Source organism: Lagopus muta, chromosome 27 (assembly GCF_023343835.1).
Source record: "Lagopus muta isolate bLagMut1 chromosome 27, bLagMut1 primary, whole genome shotgun sequence".
Classification (NCBI taxonomy): domain Eukaryota; kingdom Metazoa; phylum Chordata; class Aves; order Galliformes; family Phasianidae; genus Lagopus; species Lagopus muta.
The window spans coordinates 2,572,681-2,600,032 of NC_064459.1; the positions used below are offsets into that span (position 1 = coordinate 2,572,681).

Here is a 27,352-nt window from a genome sequence, read left to right on the forward strand (position 1 = left end):
TTGAAGGGAAAAGGAAATATTGAGGGTGAGAGATAAATAGGAAAAAATGAAATTTTCATAGAACTGAAGTTGAATAGAGTTGAAAGGGACCCTCACAGGTCTTTCAGACCAACTCCAAATGTTGACTTAAATTAAAAAGAAACTTGAAAAAAAGGAGAAAGTGAGGGGAAAAGAAATGATAAATTGAGGAAATAAAGAAATATCGAGGAAAAAAGAGAAAAAGGGGGAGAATGAAATACTGAGAGGAGAAAAAAAAAAGAATACGAACAAAGGAAATACAGAGGGGCAAAAAGGAAATGGAAAAAATGAAATATTGAGGGGAAAATAGGAATGCTGAGGGAAAAGATTGCAAGGAAAAAGAGGAAATACTGGGGGGACGACGACACTTTTTTGCTCTCATGGTGAGTGGCTGTCCCTGACACCGCGGCGGAGCGCTCAGAAAGAATCAAGGGACCTGCAACGGCGCTGACGGGCGCGGGGGGCGCCGCCCAGGCGCGTTCCCGCCCGCGAGAGCCTCTGTCGGCCTTGGCCGCCAGGGGCCGCTGCAGTGCGCGGGGCGGAGCGGCGGCCCTGAGGAGCGCCAAGATGGCGGCTGCGCGGTGGCTCGGCGCGGCTGCGGGGCTGGGCGGCCGGTAGGTGACTGCGAGCACCGGGCTGCCCCGGGCCGGCGCACGGATCCCGGTGTGCGACCCTCATACTCGTTCCCTTCCTCTCTGAGCTCCGTGGGGCGCTCCGAGCTTTCTTGGCCTTCCCCTTCCCTGACGCAGCGGGGCGGATGTGGGTGAAGTTACGTCCTCCCCTTCCTCCTAGTTACAGAGGGGCAGTGAGGGCTGCTCCTCCCGGAATGCCCTCAGGGGTGTAAAATGAGAGCTCATCTCCCCAAAAACGCCCTCAGGAGCTGTAATGAGGGGCTAATACCCCCCGAAATGCCCCCAGGGGCGTGCAGTGAGGGCTGACCCCTCCCAAAAAACACCCTTAGGAGCTGCAGTGAGGTCTCATCCCCCCCAAAAATGTTGTGCAGTGTATGCTGATCCCCGCAAAATGTGCTCAGGAGCTGCAATGAGTGCTGATCCCTCCCCAAAACACTTTCAGGAGCTGCAGTGAGGGCTGATCCCCTGCAAATGTGCTCAGGAAGGGGTAGTTATTTCCCCCCGAGTTGTCTTTAGGGTGGTGCAATACTGAGACACCCTCCACCCCCCCACCCCCAGGGCTGTGCACTGAGGGGAAATTCACAGCCCAGATGCACAAAGGACAGCTTAGTGATGGGCAAAGCCACTTCCCTGGGCAGGGGCTGTGAAATTAGAGGCAATCTGCAGCCCTGAATGTGGGAAATGAGGACTGTAACTAAGCCTTTGGTAAAGGGGGGTTAATTCTTTCTTTTTCCCTACACAGATAAAAGCCCTTTACATACACCTATTCATATGTTTGTGCTCACTTAGAACATCAAATGTGTGATCCTGTGCCCATACCCTCCTGTTTCTGGTTTACCTTTCTCCTTTGTTTCTCTTAAAGGAGAAGCAAACAGGAGAGAGGATCATTCTGTGTAGTTTTCCTGCACGCAGTGGGGATACAGATGGTAAAAATCCCCTTTCTTTTGTCTGCTTTGTTTTACTTTTGGAACATTTGTTTCTCTGCTTTGGTTCTTTGGTTCTCCCAGAGCTGAAGGAGGAAGAACTGTTGGGAACACATCCCTTTGTGGACTCTGTATGCAAGTCCACACAGAAGAGGGGAGTTGCAGAATCATTTAGGGGAATCATGGGAAGGGCTTTTTGGACCTTTTCTGGATTTGCATCTCCCCTGTAAAGAAGTCAGAGAAGTTATTACTCCTTTTGCCACCATGTACAGCCACACAGCCTTCTGAATTTGGCTGTCCCTTAGCTCTCCATATCCCTGACTGGTTATGAGCTGAGTTCACATGTGAAAAGCAGTATTTGTATCCTGCTGGCTGTGCAGCAAGCATTTACGCATCTGAAAGCCACCTCTGTTGCCCTGTCATTCTCCTTGCTTGCTTCTCTGTTTTTTTTCCCTCCCCCAGTAATGGCCTCTTGTAGTTGGTTGACAGTGATAGCAAATTCTGCCTTTACTTAGCAGTGGGTGGTTGGAGTTCATCTCAGCTGTCTGACTTTCTGAAAATGAGGTATTTAATCCAATCTGGACATCCAGGTTCATGGTAGCGTCAAAACGCTCTCATGGGGTGACCTTTCTTCTCTTACAGGTATGTGAAGGAGTATAGATTGATTTTTATGTGGTTGAAATTGAAGAATTAGGTCTGTTTTCTTGTGAAGTAGGAGAAAGGGAGAATTGAAAAATGAAAGAAAAAAGGGGGGGGGGGGTGCCACAGTCTGAGCTGCTGACTCACTTTGTTACTGGGTAGGGTTGTGGTAGGAGGGGACTGTGCTGCATTCTGGGCACAGAGGAATGCTGTGGGCTGTGCAGGAAGTACAGCCTTGTGATTTAGAAGCTCATAGTGATGTTATGATTTCTCTAGGATTTGTCACATGATGTTAAAAGGTCATAACCTGACAACTCAACAGCCCTTCCACCAACTTGCATGGAGGAAGCAGCTTCTTCCATCTGTAGTCTTGCATAATACAGGTAAATGCTAGCTAAAAATAATTACGGAGGGTGTTGTGGGAATCCATGTCTTGTGGCAATAACAAAAACCTAACTGTTCTTCTGAAATCTGAGCGTGATAAAATTTCCTGAGTTGTTTCCTGTGTGTTTTTAATGGAGTACTGTCAGTACTGGACATTTGAAGCCTGGCGAGAAGACATGCATGGCTCATTTTGTGCTTGGCTATACTTGTGTTCTCTGTGCTGTTCATCTGCCAAGACCTATGAGGTGCTTTGGTGTAAAATATTTGGGCTTTGCTGCACCTCTTAATTTAAATCTTGTCTTAGTGTAAATGCATCCCTTGTAAACACCCCTTGTAATGCTGTGTCCCACTTCAGCTGCTGAGCTCAGCAAGATGAAGTGTCCAGAAAGCCGAGCAAGGAAGAAAGTACAGTTTTCATTTCCAGAGCTGTGGTGCTTTCTTTAATTTCCCTCCCCTTAAATGTGTGCCCTTGTGTGGCGTGTTAATGACATTCTGCATTAATAACACCTGCAATGGTAATGTAGCATTACGCTGAAAAAGCAGTGGTTAGGGTGGGGTTTGTAATTCCCAAAAGGTTTTTGGAAGCTCAACAGAAAGGAAAACAAAATCTGTGAAATGTGAGCGGTGGGCAGACACAAAGTGTTACAGAATTCAGCTGTGAACATGGCCAGTTCCCAGCAATACATTCTGATGGGGTTATTTACAGTTGTACAAAGAACTCCAGGTGGATTAATGATTGAAAAATCTGGCCATGGGAAGGCAGACCTGCAGCTGCAGAAGATGCTTATAAAATAAAGTGGTTACTCACATGGAGATGCCATTCTTAGGAGCTGACACAGCCAGCTGTGTTTCAGGGTGCTCGAGATGCTCTAACAAATGCAGTGTACTGAATATCCCCCATCCAAATCCCCTGCTGCAGGTTACCTGCAAGTTGAGCTGACAACCGGATGAGATTTTGGATGCCAAAGTGAGCAGAGCAGCTCTCCCATCCCTGTGGAATTGTCAAATCATTAAAGTTGGAAAAGAGCACTAAGATCATTCAGACCAGCTATCAATAGTAGCTATTGTGTAAATGTTGTGACACGTCTGCAGGAAAACGCACTGTTAAACGTACACCATTAGACATAGAATGCTCATTTTTATTCAGATATTTTTATTCAGTTTTGCACTCTTGTGTGTAAGGAACACCTGCAGCCCACAGTGAATTTCAGTGGAAATGTATCTTTTTAACACCTTTAGTAGAATCCAGCAATTGGATCTTCAGTTGTTGGTTCAATTTCTGCAGTGTAAGTGATAGCTTACAGTAATTCAGCCAGTGTGTTACAAACAGGGTGTGGTGCGCTGTAAATATAATGCTGAGAGACTGGGAAAAAAAAATACAGCCATACACCACAGAGTGGCAGAATAGTGTAGGTTGGAAAGAAACCTTCAGGATCAACAGGTCTATGACTCAGTGCTACCACCTCGAAATCGTAGCCCTGAGTGCCTCATCCACATGGCTTTTAAATAGCTGCTGGTATACCTGAACACAGCAAGGAGTGAGCATTGCATCTCTTGGTCTCAGTAGAAAGTGAGGATGGCACTGAACCTTTGCAGCTTTGTATTGCTGCAGTCAGGTGCCTTTCAGTAGATAAGAGCACAAGAGGCAAAGATAAGGCTGCATTTATCTTGTTTCCTGTAAGATAATATGGCTCTGTTCATTGGTCTGAATGCTGTTGTGGTTTTTAATGCATCATTTTTGCACAAACTGCTGTGGTTGTTGCACAGTGACCACTCCGGTCTTTTCACTTGCTAGATAATCAGGATCCTTATCTTTCATTTAAGCTACTTACATTTGATTACATTAACTTTCCTCCTTTTTTCTTTTAATTTCCAGTAAGATGCATGTTTATTCAAACTCAGGACACACCAAACCCAAACAGCCTGAAGTTTATTCCAGGCAAAGAAGTGCTGGAGTCCAGGACTATGGAGTTTTCCAGCCCAGCTGCAGCATTTTGCTCACCTCTAGCAAGGTATTATTAAACACATCATAATTTCTATGGGGGACCATGCAGGCTGTGTTTCGACAATTATTGTTCTAAATGCATCCTGCACTCAGGAGCAGATTGGTTGGATTTTGTTTGTTGATGTTGCTTTGCTTGTACATAAAATTGAAGATAGTCATTGCCAAAGTGGTCTGTCTGTGCTCTTGGCTCTGTTGTATGCATCATGCAGCTGGATTGATTTATTCTAAGTCCAGGATTCTTGAATAGCTGCTGCATTGCCAGCGAGGCCTCTGGCCCTGATTTTGCACAACTGTTCCCACCAGAAGAGGCCAAATTCCAGTAGTTGCTTGGAAATAGTGTAACTTTTCAGGATTAGGAAACAGACAACCTAAGGAAGTAAGTAAATGCTCTAAATTAAATGTGGTTACAGGTTTCAGTACCAGAATGCATAACCTGAAGTAAGAATCACCAAGCAGATAACCCAATCATACCACCTTGGTGTAGAAGGGATTTGGAGCACTGTCACAAAGGCCATTGCTTTCACATTCGCCTCCACAAACAGACTTTCCTTTATCTGTTATGTGGGTGGAGAGGCATCGTTCAGAGTGAGATCCTGAAAGGCTGCAGTAAATTGCCCTGGGGAGTCCTCCATTAAGTCATCGTTGTGTATATTAGAAGGACTGCATGCAAGCAAAAACTGCTTTGCGGGATCTCTGCAGGAAGTGTGGGGTTATCAGACATTCAGCTCAGACTTCCAAAGATCTCTGGTGCTGCTTGAGAGCAAACAGGATCTTTACAAGCAAAGCTTTGTTACTTATGAGCAACAAATGCAATGTGAAAGCTTTTCCAGGACATTAAAGTGTGTTACTACGATGCTGAATCTGTGGGATCTGATTGTGCCAAACTACATCAGTTTACAGAGCACAAACAGTTCTGGAAAGGTGCCTTGATGTTGTCACATATCTGCAAATAGATTTTTCATCAAAGAGAAGATTTATGTAGACCCTGCCAACGGTTTTATGGTGTGGATTGTGCAGGTTAATAGGAAACAATTGTCCATGTATGCATTGTTCTTGGCTGGATGGTGTAAAAGCACCATGCGTGTCTAACTGCTTCATGTGTGGAAATCCTTTCCCCTGGGTATTGTGAATTTTTTTTTTTTTTTTTTTTTCCTGTCACACATACCTTTGTGATAAGATTTCATTTTTCTGCATTCACTGCATTTCTTGGACACTTTTCAGTCTTTCAAGAGAATATCCTTTTTCTTTCCTTCTCCCAACTACCAGAAGAAGCCCTCCTACACTCTTTTGGCAGATTTAGCTTTTGCTTAATTATTCTGCAGATGAATTTGTTAGGTTTTAATTAAAGCATCTGTGGGAATGTGTCTTTAGACTCATTCTGTTTTTTTACACTTGAAATAGTGTCAGCACTGTGCTCTTCCCATCACCCAGGTTTTATGCTGGCACTAATCGTCTTACTGAATGGCAGTGGTTGTCACTTTCCCAATGAAATTGAGGGCAGTTTTGATTGAGCTCACCCAGATTAAGGCCAATTATTTGAAGTAAGTAATTTTCCTTGTGCTTGCACTAATTCTACTCAAACCCGTTGTAGAATCATAGAATGGCCTGGGTTGAAAAGGACCTTAAAGATCATCTGGTTTCAACCCCCTGTTGTGGCAGGTACCTTTGGATTGGTGAAGGGTATACAAAATACAGAGAAGATCACTTGTATATATGGAATATCACTTTGCCTCCAAAAAAGGTTTGGAGGGAGAGTAACTCCATGTAACTTATGGAAACCTGCTGTGAGATGTGTTCAGTTTTAGTGCATGTTGTGCTTCCCAGCAGGAGCTCCTGGATCTTGCTACGCTGTAGGTGGATTAACTGCCTATTTCTCTCAGTGGCTTTCTTTTCATGTGGTTATTTTTGTTTGGAAATGTATTCTAGATCATTATTTTTCTTCTGTAGAGGTATAAATAAATCTTGAGTTTGGCTGAAATCATTTTGTTTGTTTTCTTAACAGGCAGTTATTCAGAATTGAAGGAGTTAAAAGCATTTTCTTTGGGCCAGACTTCATCACCATCACTAAGGTAAGCAGGAAGGAGGTTCACACGTGCTAAAACTTCATCTGAGAGTCAGCTGCTGAGTAGATGGCCACAGGAAAGACCCAGCCACACTGATCTGGGGATGCGTAGTGGGAAAGATCCAACCACTGATTTGGGGATGCATAGCAGAGGGACCAGAGGTGGTGGTCACAAGTAAGAATGCCAGGAATATTGAAATAAATAAATGTCAGTATCATAAAAATATCCTGAGTTGGAAGGGACCCACAAGGATCACTGAGCCCAACACCTGGCTCCACACAGGGCCACCCAAAATCATACAATCACAGAATCATAAAGGTTGGAAAAGGCCAATAAGATCAAATCCAACCCTAGCCCACCCCACTGTCCCCACTGACCACATCCCCACAGAGCACCTCCAGGGATGGTGACTCTCCCACCTCCCTGTGCAGCTTTGCCAGTAGATTCAAACCCAATGGCTGAGAGCAGTGTCCCAATGCTTCCTGTGCTTGGGCTGTGCCCACTGCCCTGGAGGGCCTCAGGTGCAGAACCTTTCCCTCATCCACATGTTGGGTGTATGGCTGAGCACTGAAACAGGCCTCCCGGAGCAGCTGTAGGTTCCGTGCTTCCTGGAGGAAGCTGTGTGCAGCGTGTTCTGGTTTCAACCAGGCCCTGAGGCTGGGTGAGCTCCTGGTGCTGGGGGTGGTGCAGTGTTTACTGAAGGCACAGAGCTCATGGCAGCAGAGATAAGGTGATGCATGGTAGCAGTGGTGACAGTCCTGCCATGTGACAAGCACAGGGCAATGCAGTGAATTATGCTTTGGCTCAGGATCAAATAGAGCCACGACAAACAAGTCAGATACGGCTTGGTTAAAAAAAAGTGCCCAGTAATGTACTTCAGAAACTCTACTTTTCATTTTTTACCTTATATTTAATAGATTTGGCTTGCAAGTGAGGAAACGTGTCTGTTGACTGCTTTATGTTGAGACTTCTGAAACATTTTTGGTGAAACTACAAAATAAATTCATGCATGAAACCTAAGAATCTTTGTGATATTATTAACATAACCGGGATCCCTATATAATTTACCATTTTTAGGAGGCAGATGCTCTGTTTATTTACTTTTCTTCTGATTCTTGTAGGAGAGTGAAGACCTGGATTGGAACTTGCTGAAACCAGATATTTATGCAACTATAATGGATTTCTTTGCCTCGGGTTTACCTGTACTTACTGAAGAGGCACCTAGCACAGATACAGGTAAGTCAAACTCTCCAGGAAGAGTATCTGCATTCAGATCCTTGTGATATCCAGAAGGGCCTCCATTTGCCTCCCAGTAAAGCACACAACAGAATTTAAAGTGAAAGCTGCTCAAACTGACACAGCAAAGAATGTGCAGAACGTATGTTCTACTGGAAGAAGTGCTGAACTGCCTGAAAGAGTTGTTTAACCCAACAAACAAAGCCTGAGTTTCATCTGCAGGAAGATGAGGAGTGTTCTTTCACAGGAGCTGTGCTGAGCTGCGTGTTTTGGCAGCGTGGACCACTGTTCCATTGCAGTTTGTGTGCATGAAGTATTTTTGCTGTGCTTAGAAAGCTGCTGGGTGCTGCTGCACATCCTTTTTGTGTGGGCACCTACAAAAGTGCCATTGCCCTTCTCAAATCAAAAAGGAGTGTCCAGGCTTAACATTTTGTTAATGATTGGTTTTGTTAGTGATAAGTTTTACATGAATAAGAAGTGGTAAGAAGTCCTTTCCAAAATGTAATAGAAAATAACTGAGACTAACTTCCAATTTAAGCTAAGAATAGTATTTTGCTTTATATTTTTATATTTGCAGCTTACCAGCTTGTACAGTTTTTCCTCCCCCAATGTTTCAAGGCAGAAGATGACTAATTCCTCTCCACTCTATTATGTCTAGCCCTCCTTCCAAGCACGCTGCCTTAATCCATGATCTAACCTGTGAATGGTGGTTGTTGCTTCCTTTCCTTTCCCTGTTTTCTGTGCTCTTTCTCTGTTATATTGCTGTTGTCAGTTAAGGCCATTCCCCTGTACTCAAGGGAAAACTGTGAATCAATGTATAATGCCTGTGAACATTTAGGCTGTACATGTGGGGAATGCAGGAGAGGGTACATGCTGTGAATCAGGCCTTCCCCTGTTGGTTTCTGGCATCTCAGCAATGTTTGTGTGCTATTTCACATATATACATGGATATATAGTGACGGTCCTCCTAACAGGTTTCTCTCCATGTTCTGATTTTCATGTTTTTCTTTTCCAAAGCTCAGTCAGAAGAAGATGATGAAGTTGTATTAATGATTAAAGAACTGCTGGATACAAGAATAAGGTAAACCAGGCACATTGCTGCTAGTTGTGTGTGCTGTTTCCTCTGATTGAACACTTTCTATCTATTTTTTTCTGTTTAAGCAAATTATGTGCTGAACAGAGTCCATGTTACGGAGTGATTTTAGAGTAGTGCAGTCTTATGCAGTCTTACCCTCTGGAGAGCACTTAAGCAGGTGGACCGTTGTGTTTAACCCAATTACTTCTAAATAATGAAAACAACACAAATGATCGTTGCTTTCCTAGCAACAGCTTTATTTTTCCTTCTGTTACCTTGACCTCTGTTTTTATTATACTTGTTTTACCTTCCCAAGAACTCCAAAGTATTCTTGTGTCATACTCTAAAAGAAGTTTACCATCAGATCTCCCTCACTGTCTGGGCTTCAGTGGATTTTGTCCTTACATCTGCTGCAATTTAATTGGTATTTTAACTCAGTTTTAATTTAGAGCCTGGTTGTAACTAATGAAGTCTCAAGAGTGCCTATGGAGCATGTTGTTTACCGGAAGTATATTTTTATATTCATTGATTGTCTTCCAAAATGAACTGAGAGGAATAAGCAACTCGACATTTGGGGAAAAACATTTGGCATGATTTTGAACGTGTCTCATATCTGATGGTGCCATCTTGCCCAGCTCAAATGACAGTGACAGAAGTCTTGGGTAGGTGAGAATTATGGAATTTAGTTTAATTTTTCCAGAAGATGCACAAGATGGAGGCCTTTTATTTTACTTTTTTAGGAGCAGCAATTTAAATGTAAAATCTGAAAATAATGTTTGGTGTTCTCAAGGATGACCTGGTGCACTGGTTAGTTTTCCTAGAAGGAAAGCAGGAAAAGAAGCAGAAATAAATTGAAACATTTTTTTCCCCAAGAATACTGCTGTATGTGCAAAGTGCTAAAATGTGTCACAGGTGGAAAGCAGCGTTGGGCAATCTGGCTGGACTGTGATCATTCAGAATCCCTATGGTTTGTTAGGCCTTGACTTCCCAGTAGCCCTTCTTCACATTCACACAATTTCAGACAAAATCACTGCCTCTCTCCACCTCTTCCTTTGTTTCTTTCCTCTGTTGATGAGGATATTAGCAGCAGAAGAGCTCAATTAAGAGCTTCAATCAGTCTTGTTACATAGCAGGATAGCTTACAAAAGCTGTGTATAAACGAGTGGCACACATGGAGTGTTAATGTCTGATCCATCAAAAATACGTGCAAAGAAATTGTAGGATGGTGCAGGATGGAAGGAATGGGGACCTGAATGGCTCTGTAGAGCATTTTATAAAGTTAATCTAAAATGGAATCCTTGGTCATGTCCTGTGGCTTTCTGGAATGGAGATAATTAGCTGTTAGGAGTTGTTAATAAATGTATCTGATTCATAAATGATTCTGTTAGGAATGTAGTTCTCAAAAGAGTTATTTTGGAAATCAGTATAAAGAGCTTCTTTTGGAGTAAGGGAATGGTTGGAGCTCGGTCTGGAAGAATGTTGCTATGGGGATGCAGTGACAGGGCCGGGCATTTGGTGCTTGCACAAGGAGAGCAGGCTGCAGAAATCCCACTGGTACCAGGCTGTCATCTCACCAGGTGCTTTCTTCACCCATTTGCAGATTTTTGTGCATCCTGCGGTAAACATTCATCTATTATATAATGGAAGACACCTCGGTTTTGGTGCATAAGTTGGGATGAGCATCTTTATGTGCCTTGGGGCAAACCAGTTTCTTTGCTGGCTTGATTGAGCTCTGCTCTGAGGTGTTTACCTTTGCCCTTAGAATGCCAAAGATTCTTTCTACGTTACTGGAGTCACTGCAAGTATATTTTGCAGTGTGGTGAATGTGAGAGTCCAACAAAATATGAACTACTGGAAATTTGAACCAGAAAGAGAAGAAGAGCTTTAATTAATATGGCAGGCCAGTTCTTTGTGTACATTAAATTGAACTCTTCTAAAGCTTTCTATAATGGAATGGGTTTCAGCTGTGCTTACTGTGAATTGAGTATCGTTTTCTATCAGGCCAACAGTGCAAGAAGACGGTGGTGATGTTATTTACAAAGGCTTTGAGGATGGCATTGTGCAGCTGAAGTTGCAGGGTTCATGCACCAGCTGTCCCAGTTCCATCATCACCCTGAAGAACGGGATACAGAACATGCTCCAGTTCTACATCCCTGAAGTGGAAGGTGTGGAACAGGTGGGTTGGTGCGAGATAATAGAAATCTTCATTTAAATGGGGGGAATAAAGGATCCTTCTCCCTTCCCTGCGTACACAGGTTGGCACTTGAAGCCAAAGTGTAAGATAAACAGATGCTTTTAGTGGTAATGTGGGACAAAACTTGTCCCTTAAATGAAGATTATTTTGCTTTCTCATCAAAATTTGGTACAGAATCACAGAACCATATGGGTTGGAAGAGACTTTTGGTACTCTTCTATTCCACCCCCTTCTAGAGCAGCTTTCTTAGAGTAGGTACTCAGTACTGATTGTTCTTGTGGCATTAGTAGTCAGATGACCAGCTTCTATTATTTCAGCCACATTATCTCATGGCATTTCTGATTGAAAGCTTTTCTTATGTTTTCCATGTGATGACTGTCGTCATCAGTGGCATAGAATAGTTGTTCTCCTTTGGTCTGGCGAGGATGTAATGCAATAAATTCTCCAGGCAGTGTGATGGGACTAAGAGCTTCACCTGTTTACCTGAACTACTTCTGGATTTGTTTCAGGTTGTTGATGATGATGATGATGTGGAGAAGGAAGCAAATTCTACGTGAGCTTACATCATCCATGGCCAAATCAGTATTTATTTCTTGTATGTAAATCATTCTCGTTCTGTGGAACAACCAAATCTGCCTTTCTCATCAGAAAAAGTCTGACACTTTCCACCTGTGAAACCTCCTCCTCCGTGTCAGCAGCGTATTCACTAATTTATTAAATGCTCTCTATTCAAAAAAAGAATCTTTTTGTTGTTTGCATCTCCTTTATACTGTGTCTTATGGAATTTATGGGCTTCTAAAAACAGTGGGGTGTCTCTGCAATGTTCTTTCATGCAAAAAAAAAATTAAGGAAAAGAAAAAAGGGGGGGAGGGGAGAGAAATAGAGAGAAATACAAAGTTTCTTAACTTTTTTTGCAATAGAAAAATTATTTTTTAATAATTTTTATCAAGTCTCCTTGTGAAAGTTGAAGGACTGTGCCATGGCTCTCAAAATGGGAGATTCAGGAATGTTAATTTGATCAAGTTTGGTCTAAAAAGCTTTGGATTTTTGCCAGATTTGTGTGAAAAGTAACCCATAATTTCAGCTCTTTGTTTTAGAAGGTGTAATAACGTTGCCATCAGTTATGAAAGTTACCTACGTGCTCAGTGCCACCACAGAAATAACAGCAACAGAAACAAAAAAGGAAGTGAGTTGTCTGCTTTAAAAACCATGTATTTTTAAATAAATATTAAAAGATGATCCTTATCAGCTTTAGTAAGTAGACAGACTAATTAGCTTATTTAGAATAAAATTGCTCACCTACCATTAGTAGTCTGTTTAAACCTGCCCAAGATGATTTCTCAATACAACAGTCCAAGATGAACGCACAGTGCTTAGGGGCACAAATTGCATTTGTAGGATAGGAAAAAGCAAATGAATGTGTTTACCTATGGCATATCCTGTTTGCTCCTCCTGCTGTGCCAAAGAGTGCAGTGTGTGTGTACCTTGGCAGAGCGAGGGGAAGACGTGGCAGAGCAGAACGTGTGCCCATTTTAGAGACTAAGGGAAGAGAAACATTTATTGTTCCGAAGCTGAAATACGTAAAGCAGGCTTTGCAAGTACTTGTGTTTATTTCTTGTGCACGTAGAACTTAATTCCTTCCTGTTGTCTGGCTTTAGCAGATGGCTTGGCTAATGGAGACAGTATTTCTTCTTCATGCTACCATGGTTTGTGGTCATTATTTGGCTTATTGTAATAGTAGTAGTAGTCCCTATGTAAGGGGCTGACAGCCTCTGTATGCTTCTTCCTCCCCTCTTTGCTAGTGTAATTCCACTGAGTCGTTATGTGGGATCTATTAAGTCTGTGGAGAATCCCTTATAGCACGCACATCAGCATGTGGCAGCCATCAACTTCATCTCACTCTTTGGAAATTAGAAAACAAACATTTGAGCAGAATGTTCCTGTAGCTTTCACATGGTGTAATAACCCACTGTCATTTAAATTACCCACTCAGGATTTGGAAGTTGATTTTAAATCACTGTGTTTTCTTTCTCCCTGTTACAAAGCACACAGTGATGTGTAATGTTTCTCATTTCTCAAAACCATTTTAGGCCTAATCTGTCAATTCAATGCACTCCATACACCAAAACTCATGTAGATAATTGTTTCATATGTTAAATAAAATGTAGCTCTTCAGATTTGCTCTTTGTTTTTCAGTGAAGCAGTAATGGAAGGCCACAGTGAGGTCTCTGCAGAGCCTAGCTCAGCCCTTCTTTGTAGGAGAAGGGATTATGGCAGTGTCTGTTCATTGATTGGCCTGGGAGCAGAGTGCTACATGATGTCCTCTGTGCTTTTTTGGAAGAGGGATCAACAAGGTGGTTTTGAACCAAGAACTGCAGCCAGTCATTACACTGAAAATAGCAGTGAGTGCACATTCTGGTGGGTTTTTTTTTTGTTTTGTTTTTGTTTTTTAAGAAATGAAAAAGTATGTTGGTGTTCTTGCTGGCAAGACTACAGTGTGCCATTCAGCCATTGTCAGTGCTTCCAGGTGAGGAAAACTTGGAGAAGGCTCTGGGGAGACCTCACTGTGGCCTTCCAGAACTTGAAGGGAGAGTATAAACAGGAGCGGGAATGGCTGTTTTCGAGGGTGGATGGTGATAAGACCAGGGGAATGGTTTTAAACAGAGACAGGGGAGGTTTAGATTGGATATTAGGAGGAAGTTTTTCACACAGTGGGTGGTGAGGCACTGGAACAGGTTGCCCAAGGAGGCTGTGGATGCCCCATCCCTGGTGGCATTCAAGGATTTACATATGGATTTTAGGTTCTTTCATGGGCTCTATTGCAGTGTCAATATAATCGAACCTTTTTCTTACAGAGAGACTTTGCTCTCTCTGTAGCCTCAGGCTTTCACTATTTAGTTATTATTTCCAAACATCATTTGGTAGTGGCAGAACCCAACGCCCTGCGGTACTGACGTGCCTGTCTGCTCGGTCACACCCCGACTTTCATCTCACAGTCCCTTTATTCCCATCTCAGTAGGCACTGTGATAGAACCGGGAAGAAGCAACAGCAGCCGGGCCACGTTGGCTGTGCTGAGTCATGCGGTTCCCGTTCCGCCGCCGGATCCTCTCCAGCAGCTCGGGAGGGGCTCCCCGTGCCGTACCCCCACCTTACGGCCGTACCGGTACTCCCTGCCCGCTCACTGTGCCACGTCCCAGGGCTGGGCGGGGCGGGGCGGAGCGAGCGGCGCGGTCCAGTGACAACGCGGGATGTGCGCATGCGATCTGCGCGCCCGCGGTGGCGGGGGGCGGGCGGGGCGGCCCCGGCTGAGCAGTGAGCGGCAGCACGGATCGGAGTAGCGCGCAGCATGTGCGGTGAGGATCGGGGCCTGAGGGGCTGGGATCTACCCTGTCCATACGGGGGTGAGGCTGCTGCCCCTGAGGTGGGGCTGACGAGGGGCCCCGTATCCTTCTGGAGGGAGTGTCAGCGCCTCTCGGGGGCGGCTCAGCCGAAAACGCGGTGCGTGAAAGGCCTCAGTGCGGGGGAGCCCGGCGGCCGCGGGGCAGCGCGGAGAGATGCGGTGTCACAACGTAGGACACGGCACTGCCTGGCCCCGTGTGCGCTGCGGGCGGACAGGTCAACCCGCGGGGCTGTGTGTGTCCAGGAACCGCGCCCCCCCCCCCCCCTCCCCCCCCGGGATCCAACCCCCGTTGGATGCTGTGGTTGTCCCACCTCATCTCTCGGCCTCAGAACTGCAGTTCATCCATCTTTCTCTCCTTACCACGTTGCCTTCGTGTTGTTCTATGCTCTGTTCGTTATTTTTGCTTGTTCCCACGTTTCCTTATTTTTTTTTCCCTTCTCCTTTTATTGGCAAAATCAGAATAGGTGCTGTCAATGAGATAGGGATCGGCTCTGCTCCGAGGTGATGACCTCAGGTCGCACCAACAGAGGTTCAGGTTGGGTATTGGGAATGATTTCTGCTCCCAAAGAGTAGTAACACAGTAGCACAGTTGCTGGTGAGGTCACCATGCATGGAGGTGTCCCAGAACCATGGAGATGTGGCACATGAGGACACAGTGGGCACATTAGGGTGGGGTTGAAGCTGGGGACTTTCTTGCACTCTTCCAAGTCTCTTCTAGTGTTAACAATTCAAGGATTTCATTCTGCATATTCAGTTTGTATTGACTATTTCTTTCAGTGGTTCTGTGTCACTGAAGCAGGGGGAAGCTAACAAGCTGTGGAGCTCTATGAAGGCACACTCAGAAATTCATCCTTCACCCTCTGTTTAATTCTAACAATCATAGAATTAATTAGGTTGGAGGGATCCAACTCCGTCATATGCATGCTGCTTGAATTTCTGTTGGAAGTACAAAGTGGAACAACACAAAGAATAGAAGGGATTGTTGTTACTACCAACAGATGACTGCAGGAATAGGGGTGTAATTCTGGTGCTCTGTTGTTTGAGGTCCAGCTTTTGGGATGGGCACTGTTAACATTCTGGCCTTCATCTTCTTAACTGTGAGAAGCTCTAGGCACTCTGTGGGTAGTTATGTAGTTGCATTCAAGGTTTTAAACCTTTTTTTCTCTTTTCATATTGGTTGTTTCATAAGGTTGTTCTTAGATGTTGGAAGTGTTTTATGAAACAGGGTGGAGAAACATCAAGGTTTGGTGGATTCTGTATTCTGGAAGCCAGAGATGTATCCTGCAGAGAAAAATGAGGGGAGCGTGTTTCTCTGAAGACCTACGGAATAGTAATATCTTATAAACTGAACAGTTTCTGGATGCAGAAAGTGTATGAAGACAGCAAAACATTGCAGGAAACAGGAGAAGAGCTGCTTGAAGCCAACAGGTGCTGCTGCACAAGTTGTGGTCTCCTTGGCTGCTGTCATTCACAGCCCAGCTGGTGGCACAAGACCTGGATGACTGTTGGCTGGGCTCATACATTTAATTGCAGTGGAGGTTTGAGCTTTCTTGAGTGACAGAATCCATATCTCAAGCCCTGGTTCCTCCTTCATCCTCTATGAGGTCCTGATGGGATGGCTCTTGAGGTGATGTTCTCATTTCTGTGTAAGTGACCTCCCAGAGTCCTGTGTTCTGATGTGCTTGTGTGGCACCCTTGAAGATGAAGCAATCTCAGAGTTCACTTTGTTGATGCCTAACACAAGTGTGGGGTCTGGTGCGTAGATAAGCTGTTCTTTTTGCTTTTGGTCATATCTCAAAAGGGTAGATTTTGTTCTTGATATGTTTTACAAACTTGCTGTTTAAATAGTTAACCAGCTATTTGGGTGTGCTTTGGTCTGAATGCACCAAACCAGTTCAGTGGCATCCATGATATGGTTTGGAAAACAGGTCTTTCAAGGTAGCCAGGCCCGATGGATTGTTCTGTAAATAAGTAAACCCACCATCTGCTTTAGAACAGCAAAAAAGGAGTTTCAGAATTTAGATCCTGATATTGATGATCACTGGAGATGAAAATGAGCTTAAGAAAGAGATTATTTTCCTGATTTTTCCCAGTCTATCATGCACATTATGTACGTGATATTTAGTGCCTTACATCTCATTTCTTGAAAATCAGGGGTCTGGTAATCCTCACTCACCACAACAAAAGATTCTTCAGAGCTGCCTGCTGGATGTGTGATAGCATCATCCATTGGAGTGATTTTTAGCAGTGTATAGTATGGCATAAGGTTATTTGTTAACCTGGCAGTAAACCTAGCCTGAAGGCCTTTTGGCTTTTGTGAGAAAAGGATTAGGAGAAGCTCTTCTGAGTTACTTCATGTATTCTAGACACTGGGGAAGATAATGTGCTCTTATGTGGAAGTGGTGATTCATTTCATTTTCCTGTGAGCTTGCTGTGAAATAAGAGAGCATAGGAAGCGAAAAGGTCACAGGAAAAGAACATTCTCAGAAAAGGTATTTGCGTGGCTGTCAGTAGAAATAATGAACGTCCATTTGGTAAAAACTCTATTCTGTCAACTGTTCATAAGGGGATCTTTATATAGCTGCCATTGAAATGCTCAATTTTAGTGCCTGATTATTAAAAGTTGGTTCAAAGACAGCTGAGTTTCTCAAGCACCTGACTATCCCCTCTGCTGGGGTAAGGATGTTAAGCAAATCTGTAAAAATCTCTTCAAAACAAATTTCCCTTGGTATGTGTCAGGTCTTAGTGTGATGCTTGGTCTGTTCAGTCCATGTGTGCAAAGTCCTGTGTCAGTTCACTATTTGAAATATTTTATTCTATTGTAAAGCATGACTACTCTTCTAATCCTAAAGTATATTAGTGTCAAGTCCTGAAGTTATACTAGTGTATTCCGGACAGTAGCATTGTATTTTCAGAGCCTATCAGATATAAATTTCTCTAGTACACTTGCTGCTGTCTCCTAGATGAGAATTCACTGTTAAATATAGTTCTGGCCTAGAATGAAGTTCATGAGTGTTTTTTTCATTTCACGTGGCATGTATTTCACCTTGAAATACAACTCAAGGCTTGTCAAAGCAGTGTAATTAAATGCTGTTCATGATGCCTGGTTTTCTGGCTTGTCCCAGAGCCCAAGTTGGAGTTCAGGTGTGACATTATTACTGAAAAGGAATAGTGTTGGCTTGAGGCTGAGTGTGTATGTTGAGCTGGAAGTGAAACTCTTGTTTCCAGATCTGCTGGGACCTGAAATTCTAGTGGGCTGTTTTAAGGAACGTTCTGCGTGGAATCATAGAATCGTAGAATATACCAAGTTGAAAGAGACCCATAAGGATCATCAAGTCGAACTCCTGGCCACACACAGAAGTCCCCAAAAATCAGACTGTATGTCCAGATTTTTCTATCTTCAGCACTTGGGATGAGGCTGGGAAGGGAACTGAGCTGGTGGTGGGATGCCGATGGAAATCTACCAGTATAGCACTGAATTTAGAATTGTAGAATTAAATTAAGTTTGGAACAGACCACTAAGATCCCTATGTCCAGCTCATCCCACTACACCTACTGACCTCATCCCTTAGTGCCACATCTCCATGGTTCTGGAACACCTCCAGGGATGGTGACCCCACCACCCCTCCAGTGCCCAACCACTCTTTCCAAGAAGAATTTTTTTCCTAATATCCAACCCAGTGTGCTTCTATTGACTGTTGTGATGTAAATGAGTTGTCACTTTGATGGCATAATTGTCACTTTGTGATGGAGTGCTCTGTACAGAACCTTCAAACAGCTGTAGAGATCTGTGCATTTCCTCTCATTTTTTGAGTCATTTACATTGATTCAAATATAAGCACTGAGAGAGAGAGAATAAGGATTTAATACGTGATCTGGAGAAGAACATCTCTGTTGTGCAGAAAGAACATCTTTTACAGCCTGTAAAATACAAGGTAGGGTTGCATTGTGCCATCCTACATTGCCACATCCCACCTTAGAGAAGGATAAAGTGATCTTTGTTCAGCTGGGGAATAAAAAGAGGTTCTTTTCTGTGCTTTGCATCATGCTGGGATGTTAGCATCATCTGAGCACCCTTTGGCTTGCACAGCCATATTCCCTTCTGGAGGGTTGCACAGATGTGGCCAGGTACCTTGGGGTGCAACTCAAGAGCAAAGTGTGCAGAACTCCTTTTGCTGGCTGCTGAGAGAAATATTTTTATTTTCTTTTTCCAAGAGCCCACTTAAATCAGTGAAGCATGACAAGCAGTTAGTGCCTTGGGCTTTTTTTTCCCCTCTGTTGAGGGCAGCAGAATTGTATTTAAAAATGGAAGGTGATTATAAGATGTGATTGCTCATCTGTTCCCAAATAATACAGTGTGATGGTAGAGGCAGTAAAAATGCTGTTGTGTACGTGTGGGTTGAAGCTTTCTCCAGCTCTGAAGAATTACCTCATTATAGGATGTTTGAGAAAGAGAAAATGGAAATATTTCCAGTAAATGGAAATGTTGTTTACACACAGTTCATCGTGATCAGATGTCATGAATGGATGATGAGCCTTCAAGTATTTAGTTTTAACTTGCTGCTAGATTCACATTCATTCTCACATGCCTTACTGTCCTTGATATTACACTGTTTATTTTTAATTTTTTTTAATGCATATTTATGCTCTTTTCTCTATGCTTTAAACTTGCTCATCATACTTCCCTTCTCATTTATAGAAATGTGCAAGAATTATGTTTTTGGAGCAGCCTCTCCATTATCACTCCATCTACTTTCTTCTCAAGATCTCCCAATGTTTAAAAGTCTCTTTTCTTTGTAGCATATTTTACAGCATTAATATCCCATTTACATGCTTATAGTTGGCTTTTTTCCACAGTCTATATGTTATGATAAAAATCACTTCATTTTGTAGTTTTCTCCATCTTAGATTCCAACTTTTCCCCAGTCCTTATGAGTAATTTGAATACAGTTATGCTATAATTAATACATTTTCAATGCCTGAGGCACATGCTTCCCTTCTCGACGGATGCCTTCTGGTTGTTTACAGTATAAGCATAAATAAATGATATTTCAATATCATTCCAGTTGAGCCATCTCTGCCTGGGAGTAATTTCTTCTCTTTTTATCAGTTCATGTGTGACTGAACTCTATTAACGTGGACAATAGGGCCACCATGAGGCCTCCCCTCAGCCTCCTCTTCTTTGGGCCAAGCCAACTAAGGGCACTCAACTACTTCTCATACATCTTGCCTACCAGACCCTATCCCATCCTTCTGGGCTCTCCTTGTGGATCCTCTCTAACAGTTTTGTGTCCTTCTGACGCTGCTGCACGGAGAGGGGCTCTCTGCCCTCTGCAGCTCTTTGTTGTGGAGTCCTGGAGCTGCTGGTGGTTGGGTAATGAGGCGGCAGGCAGCTGCTGAGACCACCTAGATTGTTCCTTTTCCCACCCCTTTCCCTGTCCTCTCTTCTTTTGCACAGTTTCTTCTCTCAATTCATGGGAGTTCTGGTGCACTCTTTGCTTGCTGTCCAGTGTTTATTTGCCTGTGAGTCACTCATGCTGGTGAAGAAGGCGTCTTCTGTGCTCCATCAATGAGGCTCTTGTGTGTCTGGTTCTGTGCAGGGAAGGGCTCCAGGAGTGGCCTTGTTCTGCATTCAAGCCCCAGAGCACCTCAGTGCTCATGATTAGTCTTCATTTGCTAAAAAAAGCCTATCCCACATGGGTAGTGTCATGCTGTGAAGGTAGAAGAACTCGTGGATACTTGGATGAGTCTTGTGGTGCCACAGCAAGATGGCCAATGTGCTTTTGATGGGAAGGCTGGGATTGTGGGGCATTATGGAGAGCTGCTTGAATATGAGGAGCTGCCCCATACTGGGATTATAGGGCCTTATGGAGAGCTGCTGGGCACAAGGAGCTGCCCAGAACCACCAGTGAGAGGTGGGCAGCTCAAGGGTTTGGATGGAAACAGGACCATACATAAAGCAGGGAGAGACATTCCTGCACTGAAATAGTGTAGCTAAATGTAAGTGGCTTTCATGTTTCTGTAATTATGTGTTGTATGGGAACTGCTGAATCACGGCCTGAACCTCTGATTGATCACCTGAGGCAAGCAATGAGTCAGCCCTGGGAGCACAGGTGAAGGCAATTCACCTGTGCTGCTGAAAGGGGGTGGAGCCTGGCTCACCTTTCCTAGACTCCATTTAAGAGCTGGTTACCAGGGAGGAAGGATCTCTTTCTGGAGGTCCCTCCTTTGGAGTTTTACAGTGAGTCCAGGTCAAGAATAAGCACTCTGTCTATTCTTTCTTTGGTGTAATAACCTGCTTAGCCAACCTCTCTTATATTTCATAATTATAACATTTGTATATTCATAGATTATGCATACATGCTGATTGTAATTATGACTTCTGAGCCTGCTTGACTTTGGGTTGGTGTGTAGAGGGAAAGAGAAATCTCAGGAGTTTCTAGAACTCGATGTGCTTTTTTTAAACAGTATTTTGGGTACCTATTTGGGGGGTTTCAGACAAATGAGAGAGGGGCTTTTCCAGCTGCCAGCTAATAAAGCAGTTTACTTTGTACTTCTGGATAAGACCTGGCAGCCACATAGAGGATTTCAGGCATCTAGGATATAGCTGAAATACGCCGCCTGTCAGCCTGGGTGACAGCTCTTTGGAGTCAGTTCACTTGTGAATAGGGACTGCTGTGTGTCTGAGGGATGCAGTTTTTAGAATCAGAGTGAACTAAGCGTCTCAAATTGTAAAATTTTTGTTTTGCTAGAAGAGTTCGGAGGGTGAGAGCAGAGTGAGCTTTTGAAACGTGGTCAAGGTTGTTGACTGCTGTTTTATTACTTGTGGAGATTTCAGCTGTGCATTGCAAGGGTTGTGGGTGAGGGACTCATTCGGTCCATTTAGGTGAAAGAACAGGTTGAACAGATCCCATTGAGAGGTGGCAACAGCTGGTTGGTGTAGGATGTCGGGAGCAAAGGAAGAGAAATTGTAGTTTTCTATAATTCTAGCTTTGATATTCTTACAGGTGGTTGTGGGGAAAGGCTTTGGGTTTAGGAGAAGTGAAGGCAAGAGCAAAAGACACTGAGGAAGGACTCATCAAGAAGGTAGAATCTTCCATGCAGAAGTTTGGGAACTGAGGAACGCTATATGGCAGCACCATTTGGAGGAAAAAAAAAATTGGGATTTGGGATTGTGATGTCTTTAAGAAGGATTTTGAGCGGGTGGGTGACTCAATTCCCTTCTCAACATGCGTGTATGTTTGCATGAAACTGCTTTTATTCTATGCAGGTGTTTTTTTCCTTTAAAAAGAGGGAAATGACAATTTTCCAGCATGGATATTTCTAGTATCCAGCAAATGTCTTTGCATGTTCCTGCTCCGTGATGGCACTGAAGCTAATCTTTCTGAAATAGAGCTGTAGCTGGTGTTGGAGATCCAGGAGTTTGCGTATCCCTATCACCATGATGTGTTTGCATCCCAGTTGCTTAAAAATAGAAGTGGTGATCTATCAGCCTTTGCAGCCCTCTGGAAAAATAACCTCATTACTTTGAAAGTGTTGATTTGCAGGAGTTAAATTAAGATTTCCCAAATTTTTCTGTGGGAGGAACTTAGGAAAGCTAATGCAGGCAAAATTCATCTTGAAAATGGTTCTTAAGCACCAAAAAACCAATTTTCCTCAATTGTGACTTTATGGTGACATTATGCTCTTTTTTCTTACACAGGCATATTTGCTTACCTGAACTACCATGTTCCCCGGACAAGAAGAGAGATTCTGGAGACCCTTATCAAAGGTCTCCAGCGGTTGGAGTACCGTGGTTATGACTCTGCAGGTAACAGTGGCTCTTTCTTGGATTTTGGCTTAGCAATTCTCATAGTGTTGTGGATGTTTTCTACTGTCTTCTGCTTTTGAAGGAAGCTAAAACACAAATTGGATATGCATATGGTTGTGTGGTTGTAGGTTTGGCTTAACCTTCTACATGTGGGTTTCTATAAGTGTTCTCGATGCCTGGCATTTAAGGACTGGGCCCCCCAATACAAGACAGGGAGCTGTTGGAGAGGGTCCGGAGGAGGGCCACAAAGATGATCAGAGGGCTGGAGCACCTCCCATACGAAGACAGGCCAAAGAGCTGGGCTTGTTCAGCCTGGAGAAAAGAAGTCTATGGGATGACCTCATTGCAGCCTTCCACTATCTAAAGGGAGCCTACAAATGGGAGGGGAGTCAACTCTTTATGAGGGTAGATAATGGCAGGACAAGGGGGAATGGTTAGAAGTTGAAGGAGGGAAGATTTAGGTTGGATGACAGGGGGAAGTTATTTACAGAGAGAGTGGTGAGGTGCTGGAACAGGCTGCCCAGAGAGGTTGTGGATGCCCTGTCCCTGGAGGTGTTCAAGGCCAGATTGGATGGGGCCCTGGGCAGCCTGGGCTACCATTAGATGTGGAGGTTGGTGACCCTGCATGCAGCAGGGGAGTTGAAGCTTGATGATCCTTCCAACCCAAGCCATTCAGTGATTCTATGACTTGAATTGTAGAATCACAGAATGCATTGGGCTGGAAGGGACCTTAAAGATCATCTATTTGCAACCTCTCTACCATGGTATTGAAAATATCTCCAAGATGACAAAAGGAAGATTGACTTTCAGTCTCAAGGGTTTCTTGCCTTTTCCTCTGGAGAGTGAAAAGGCATTGTAAAGGAAAAAGGCAGCAGTATTTCTTTACATAAATAGCTGTAACGCGTGTTCTGCGTTTCACACTATTTCTTTATATTCCATGATGATGCTTAGGTGTGGGAATCGATGGTGGCAATGACAAAGACTGGGAAGCTAATGCTTGCAAAATCCAGCTTATCAAACAGAAGGGGAAAGTGAAGGCTCTGGATGAAGAGGTGCACAGTATGTATTGTTCTTTCACTCTTTGCTCTCTTCCATTGAAACACTCTCATGTCATTTGTGTTTTGATTATCATCTATTTTATGCAGAAAAACACTTATTTGGGAATAACTTCTAGGTAAAGTGCCAGAGGTGTAAGTACTCATACATGTGCTGCAGAGGACCTGAGAGAATGAAGCTACAGAGAAACCTTCTTTTCTCAGAAAGAAGTAATCACATGCTATTAATGTTAAACAGATTTGAAGTAGAGTTTAAATCCTGACAAAGCAAACAAAGTTTCCTTGAACTAGGTAAATGGGAGATCCTGGGAGATGGCTGTTAGACATCTAGAGCTTGGCCATGAAGCAAGAATGTACTAATAAGTTCAACGGTTGAATTTTACATTTCTACCTGTAAAGCAGTCAATCTGCATAGCAATGAAGTAGGTGAATGGCTACAAGCAGGCACTGATGTCTGTAACTGCCAAATTAAGGAGGGAGCACAAAATGAGGTCTTCTCCATCTGCTTTTCTTCATATTTCCTTGATTTTAAAGCTAGATTCATTACATCTGTACTGAACACAGAGTCACAAAGTTGTTGGGTCAGAGCTTGACATTTGGTTAGGTTTGTCAATTATTCTAGCTGCCTAGTATTGCTATCTCTATGAACCTGGGAGATGGGATGATATTCTCACAGTGGCTTTGGGTCGGGTTAATAAAACTTCTCCTGCTTTTGCCTGCAGAGCAGCAGGACATGGATCTCGACATTGAGTTTGATGTGCATCTTGGAATCGCGCATACCCGTTGGGCTACCCATGGAGAGCCCAATCCAATCAACAGCCACCCGCAGCGCTCGGATAAAAACAACGGTGAGAATGTTTGCTTGGCATCTGGCTTTCTGGGACACCTAAAACGTCACAGGGAAGGGTGGCTTGGTGAGTTCTTGGTGAATTCTGGACCCAGAATGGGTGGTTTAATGCAGACTGTGATGCTGGGCGTAGAGAAGGGAAGCTGGAGGAGACTGAGTCTGATTTTCACTGTGGGGAAGTTCTCATGAGCTGCTTGCATTACTAATTGATCTCATGGAGGGCTGGGGTCAGCATCCCAGGGGTTCAGCGGGTGCATGGCCATAGGGTAAGAAGAGTTAACGACACAATGAAATTGGATGGTAAGGAATTGGATGGTAAGTGTCTACCTAAATTTTCTTCAGATTTTTTTTTAATCTTCCTTTTTTTTTTTTATTTTCTGATCAGCACCACTGTACAGAAGTGGCTTGGTTGGTTTTTTGGTTTTTTTTGTTTTTGTTTTTTTGGGTTTTTTTTTTTTTTGCTGTAGCAGCCCAGGGGACAGCACCAACAATCTGACAGGAGGAGTGAAGTGTTCATTTATTTCCAGCAGCGTTGTTATTCTGCCACTCACAACCAAACAGAATGGGGAAGGGCAAGGAAATCATACCAGGAAGAGAAACTCTTCTTTTTATTCTGGTGGCTTTACAGACCGTAAAGGTCTGTAATCCCTGCTGTTTATTGGGTGTTCTGCTGCTGTGGGCATAGGCAGGTGCCAGTTGCCAGACTGAACCGTGTCTACCTTTGTCTGCAGAGTTCATCGTCATCCACAATGGCATCATCACCAACTACAAAGACCTGAGAAAATTCCTGGTGAGCAGAACTGTGGTGTTGTTGGGAGGAATCACGAGCCCCCCAGGCACTCCCCCCAGCTGCATTAGCACATGCTCATTCTGCATTCATTCCTTTTCTCAGTCTTCCACTTGCACTCTGACTCTCCTGCTCCCCTGCTCCATACCGCTTCCTTGCTCACAGTCACCCTTGAACTCATGCACACTCACAAGCACCCACTCTTGCTCTTCTCCTTGCACTGGTGCACTTTCGTCTTTGCATTTACTGATGCGTACACTCTACCTCATGCTTTCTCTTGCACTTGTGCCCCCATTTGCACTTCCACTTTCTCACTTGGATTAATGGAGTGGGAAGAAAGGATGGGTGAGTGGGTGAGAGGGAGAAAATGAAAGATGAAAAGCAAAATGGAAAGGAAGAAGAGGAGGAGGAGGTGGGAAACAGTGGGCACAACCAATGTGTGCTGTTGCTGCAGGAGAGCAAGGGCTATGACTTTGAGTCAGAGACGGACACAGAGAGCATTGCCAAACTGGTGAAGTATATGTATGACAACCGAGACAGCGACGACATCAGCTTCACCACCCTGGTGGAGAGAGTCATCCAGCAGCTGGTAATGCATGGGGCACAGTGTGGGGTGGGAGCACAGGGATGGATGGGGACAGACACGCATCCTGGGAGCAGTACACAGGGAGTGCTGTTAGAGACACGGTCAGGTCCAGGCAGTGTGTGCTTGCAGTCTGCCTGCAGTCTCCGTCTGGAAGAGATGCTGACCCCTGGTGGGAACTCCACTGCACAGCCTGGCTTCCACGTGTCAGCTGTGGCTGAACCGTGCAGGACCAGGATCCATCACAGTGCACATTTCTTCCCAGGGTGTGTTGCTCAGGAGGTGTTTTTTTTTTTTCTCCAGTGATTTCTTTGGCAGAAGCTGCAGTAACTGCAGACAGGAACAAATGTTGATTTTTATCAGCTTTTTCCCTTGTAAGTTCCCTGTGAGCTAACACAGGAGTGCATGCAAGGACTGCCGGGTAATTCAGAACTCATTGAGTGGCTGAGGAGGAGCCCAGGGCACCTGGTGGCTCCGAGGCATCAGTGAAATCTGCTCAGTATCTCTAATATATTTACAGAAATGTAAGTGTAGTTTGTATGCTGGGATGCCTAAAATCCTGCCCTGGCCTCAACTGAAGGGATAAACCATTTGTATTTGTTTCATTCTAGGAAGGTGCTTTTGCCCTTGTATTCAAAAGTGTTCATTATCCTGGTCAAGCAGTTGGTACAAGGTAAGTATTTGTGTATTAAAAACCAGTCTTGGTGCACCCAGCCTCGAGGTATGTTCCCTCCTAAGCCAAGATAGAAGACAACAGAGATTGTTCTCATGGTATATGGTAGGGTGTATGGTGTATATGGTAGGGTATATATGGTTGGGTGAGGTTGACCGTTGTTTTTCATTTCTCCAATTAGTATAACAGAAAATTCCAAAGAGCAGAATGGTTCCTTTGGAAGGGTGCACATAGTATTTTAAAGGTTTCTTTGTAACCTGTGTTACAATTGGAACAGGGCGGCTCTGAGCTTTGGGAGGAACAGCTTTTTCTCTAGACTTTTGGTTACAAGAGCTTTAAAAGGAGATGGATTTTCTCTTTTCTGTGTTTGCAGCGTGTGGGCAAGTGCTTCATTTGACTTGCAGACAAGCCAGCCTCTTTCTCCACCTTTGAACATGAGGATCAGTCCAGTTGATTTAATCACATGTGTTAACATAATAACCAAGTTCAAACTTCCATGCCAATAACCGTAGGTGCACACAGTGAGCAGCAGTCCTTGTGTTCCTGGCTCAGGCATCTGGGTCTTGGGTTACAGTTGCAGAGCTAATGCTGAATTTGGGACACGTCTTAGCTTAGACAAATCTTTGGGTGCTGAGGATTGTCACTCGGTGTCTTGCAGGCGAGGCAGTCCTCTGCTCATAGGAGTGCGCAGTGAGCACAAGCTCTCCACTGACCACATCCCCATCTTGTACCGTACAGGTAAGCATGAAGTTTAATGTCCTGTGACTGCAAGCAAAATGCATCTTAATGCAGTACTGTTCAACTTAGATCCTTACATTCATATTATGTGTGTGGCATGGTGGCATTCAGAAGTTTATTTTCTTTTAAGAACGTGCTTTGCCAGCACTGTCACGAACCTTATTTTATTCCCCCATAATGAAAATTGTTAAAACCATTCAGTTACTGAGCACTGAGTCATTCTCTGAATGCTACAGTGATGATAACGACTGTCCCAGTATGTTTTCCTCCTTCCTAATGGTGCTGCTAA

At 44.0% G+C, this 27,352-nt stretch overlaps 2 protein-coding genes across 7 annotated transcripts in view; both read left to right on the top strand.

The window, feature by feature from the left end:
- Positions 1-509: 509 nt before the first annotated feature.
- Positions 510-13,344, top strand: NFU1 (NFU1 iron-sulfur cluster scaffold). Of its 2 annotated transcripts, XM_048928350.1 has the most exons (9): positions 598-632; positions 1,513-1,576; positions 2,489-2,595; positions 4,473-4,608; positions 6,604-6,670; positions 7,786-7,900; positions 8,918-8,981; positions 10,977-11,151; positions 11,679-13,344. In XM_048928350.1, exons 3-9 carry the CDS (start codon positions 2,499-2,501, stop codon positions 11,724-11,726), a joined length of 702 nt encoding a protein of 233 aa, XP_048784307.1. In that variant the 5' UTR covers positions 598-632; positions 1,513-1,576; positions 2,489-2,498; the 3' UTR covers positions 11,727-13,344. The 2 variants fall into 2 exon arrangements, with proteins under 2 accessions (XP_048784306.1, XP_048784307.1); XM_048928349.1 differs by lacking the exon at positions 1,513-1,576 and having other exon boundaries at positions 510-632.
- Positions 13,345-14,412: 1,068 nt separating this feature from the next.
- The window catches only part of GFPT1 (glutamine--fructose-6-phosphate transaminase 1), a 28,925-nt gene continuing 15,985 nt past the window's right edge, over positions 14,413-27,352 (top strand). For 3 of the 5 annotated variants that reach the window (XM_048928115.1, XM_048928114.1, XM_048928116.1), the window contains exons 1-8: positions 14,413-14,523; positions 22,273-22,380; positions 23,332-23,439; positions 24,158-24,349; positions 25,014-25,072; positions 25,524-25,658; positions 26,264-26,325; positions 26,984-27,063. In XM_048928115.1, the coding sequence (XP_048784072.1) occupies positions 14,517-14,523; positions 22,273-22,380; positions 23,332-23,439; positions 24,158-24,349; positions 25,014-25,072; positions 25,524-25,658; positions 26,264-26,325; positions 26,984-27,063 (751 nt within the window). In that variant the 5' untranslated portion in view covers positions 14,413-14,516. The remainder of the gene's footprint in view (positions 14,524-22,272; positions 22,381-23,331; positions 23,440-24,157; positions 24,350-25,013; positions 25,073-25,523; positions 25,659-26,263; positions 26,326-26,983; positions 27,064-27,352) is intronic. The other 2 variants (XM_048928118.1, XM_048928119.1) reach the window with 1 other exon arrangement.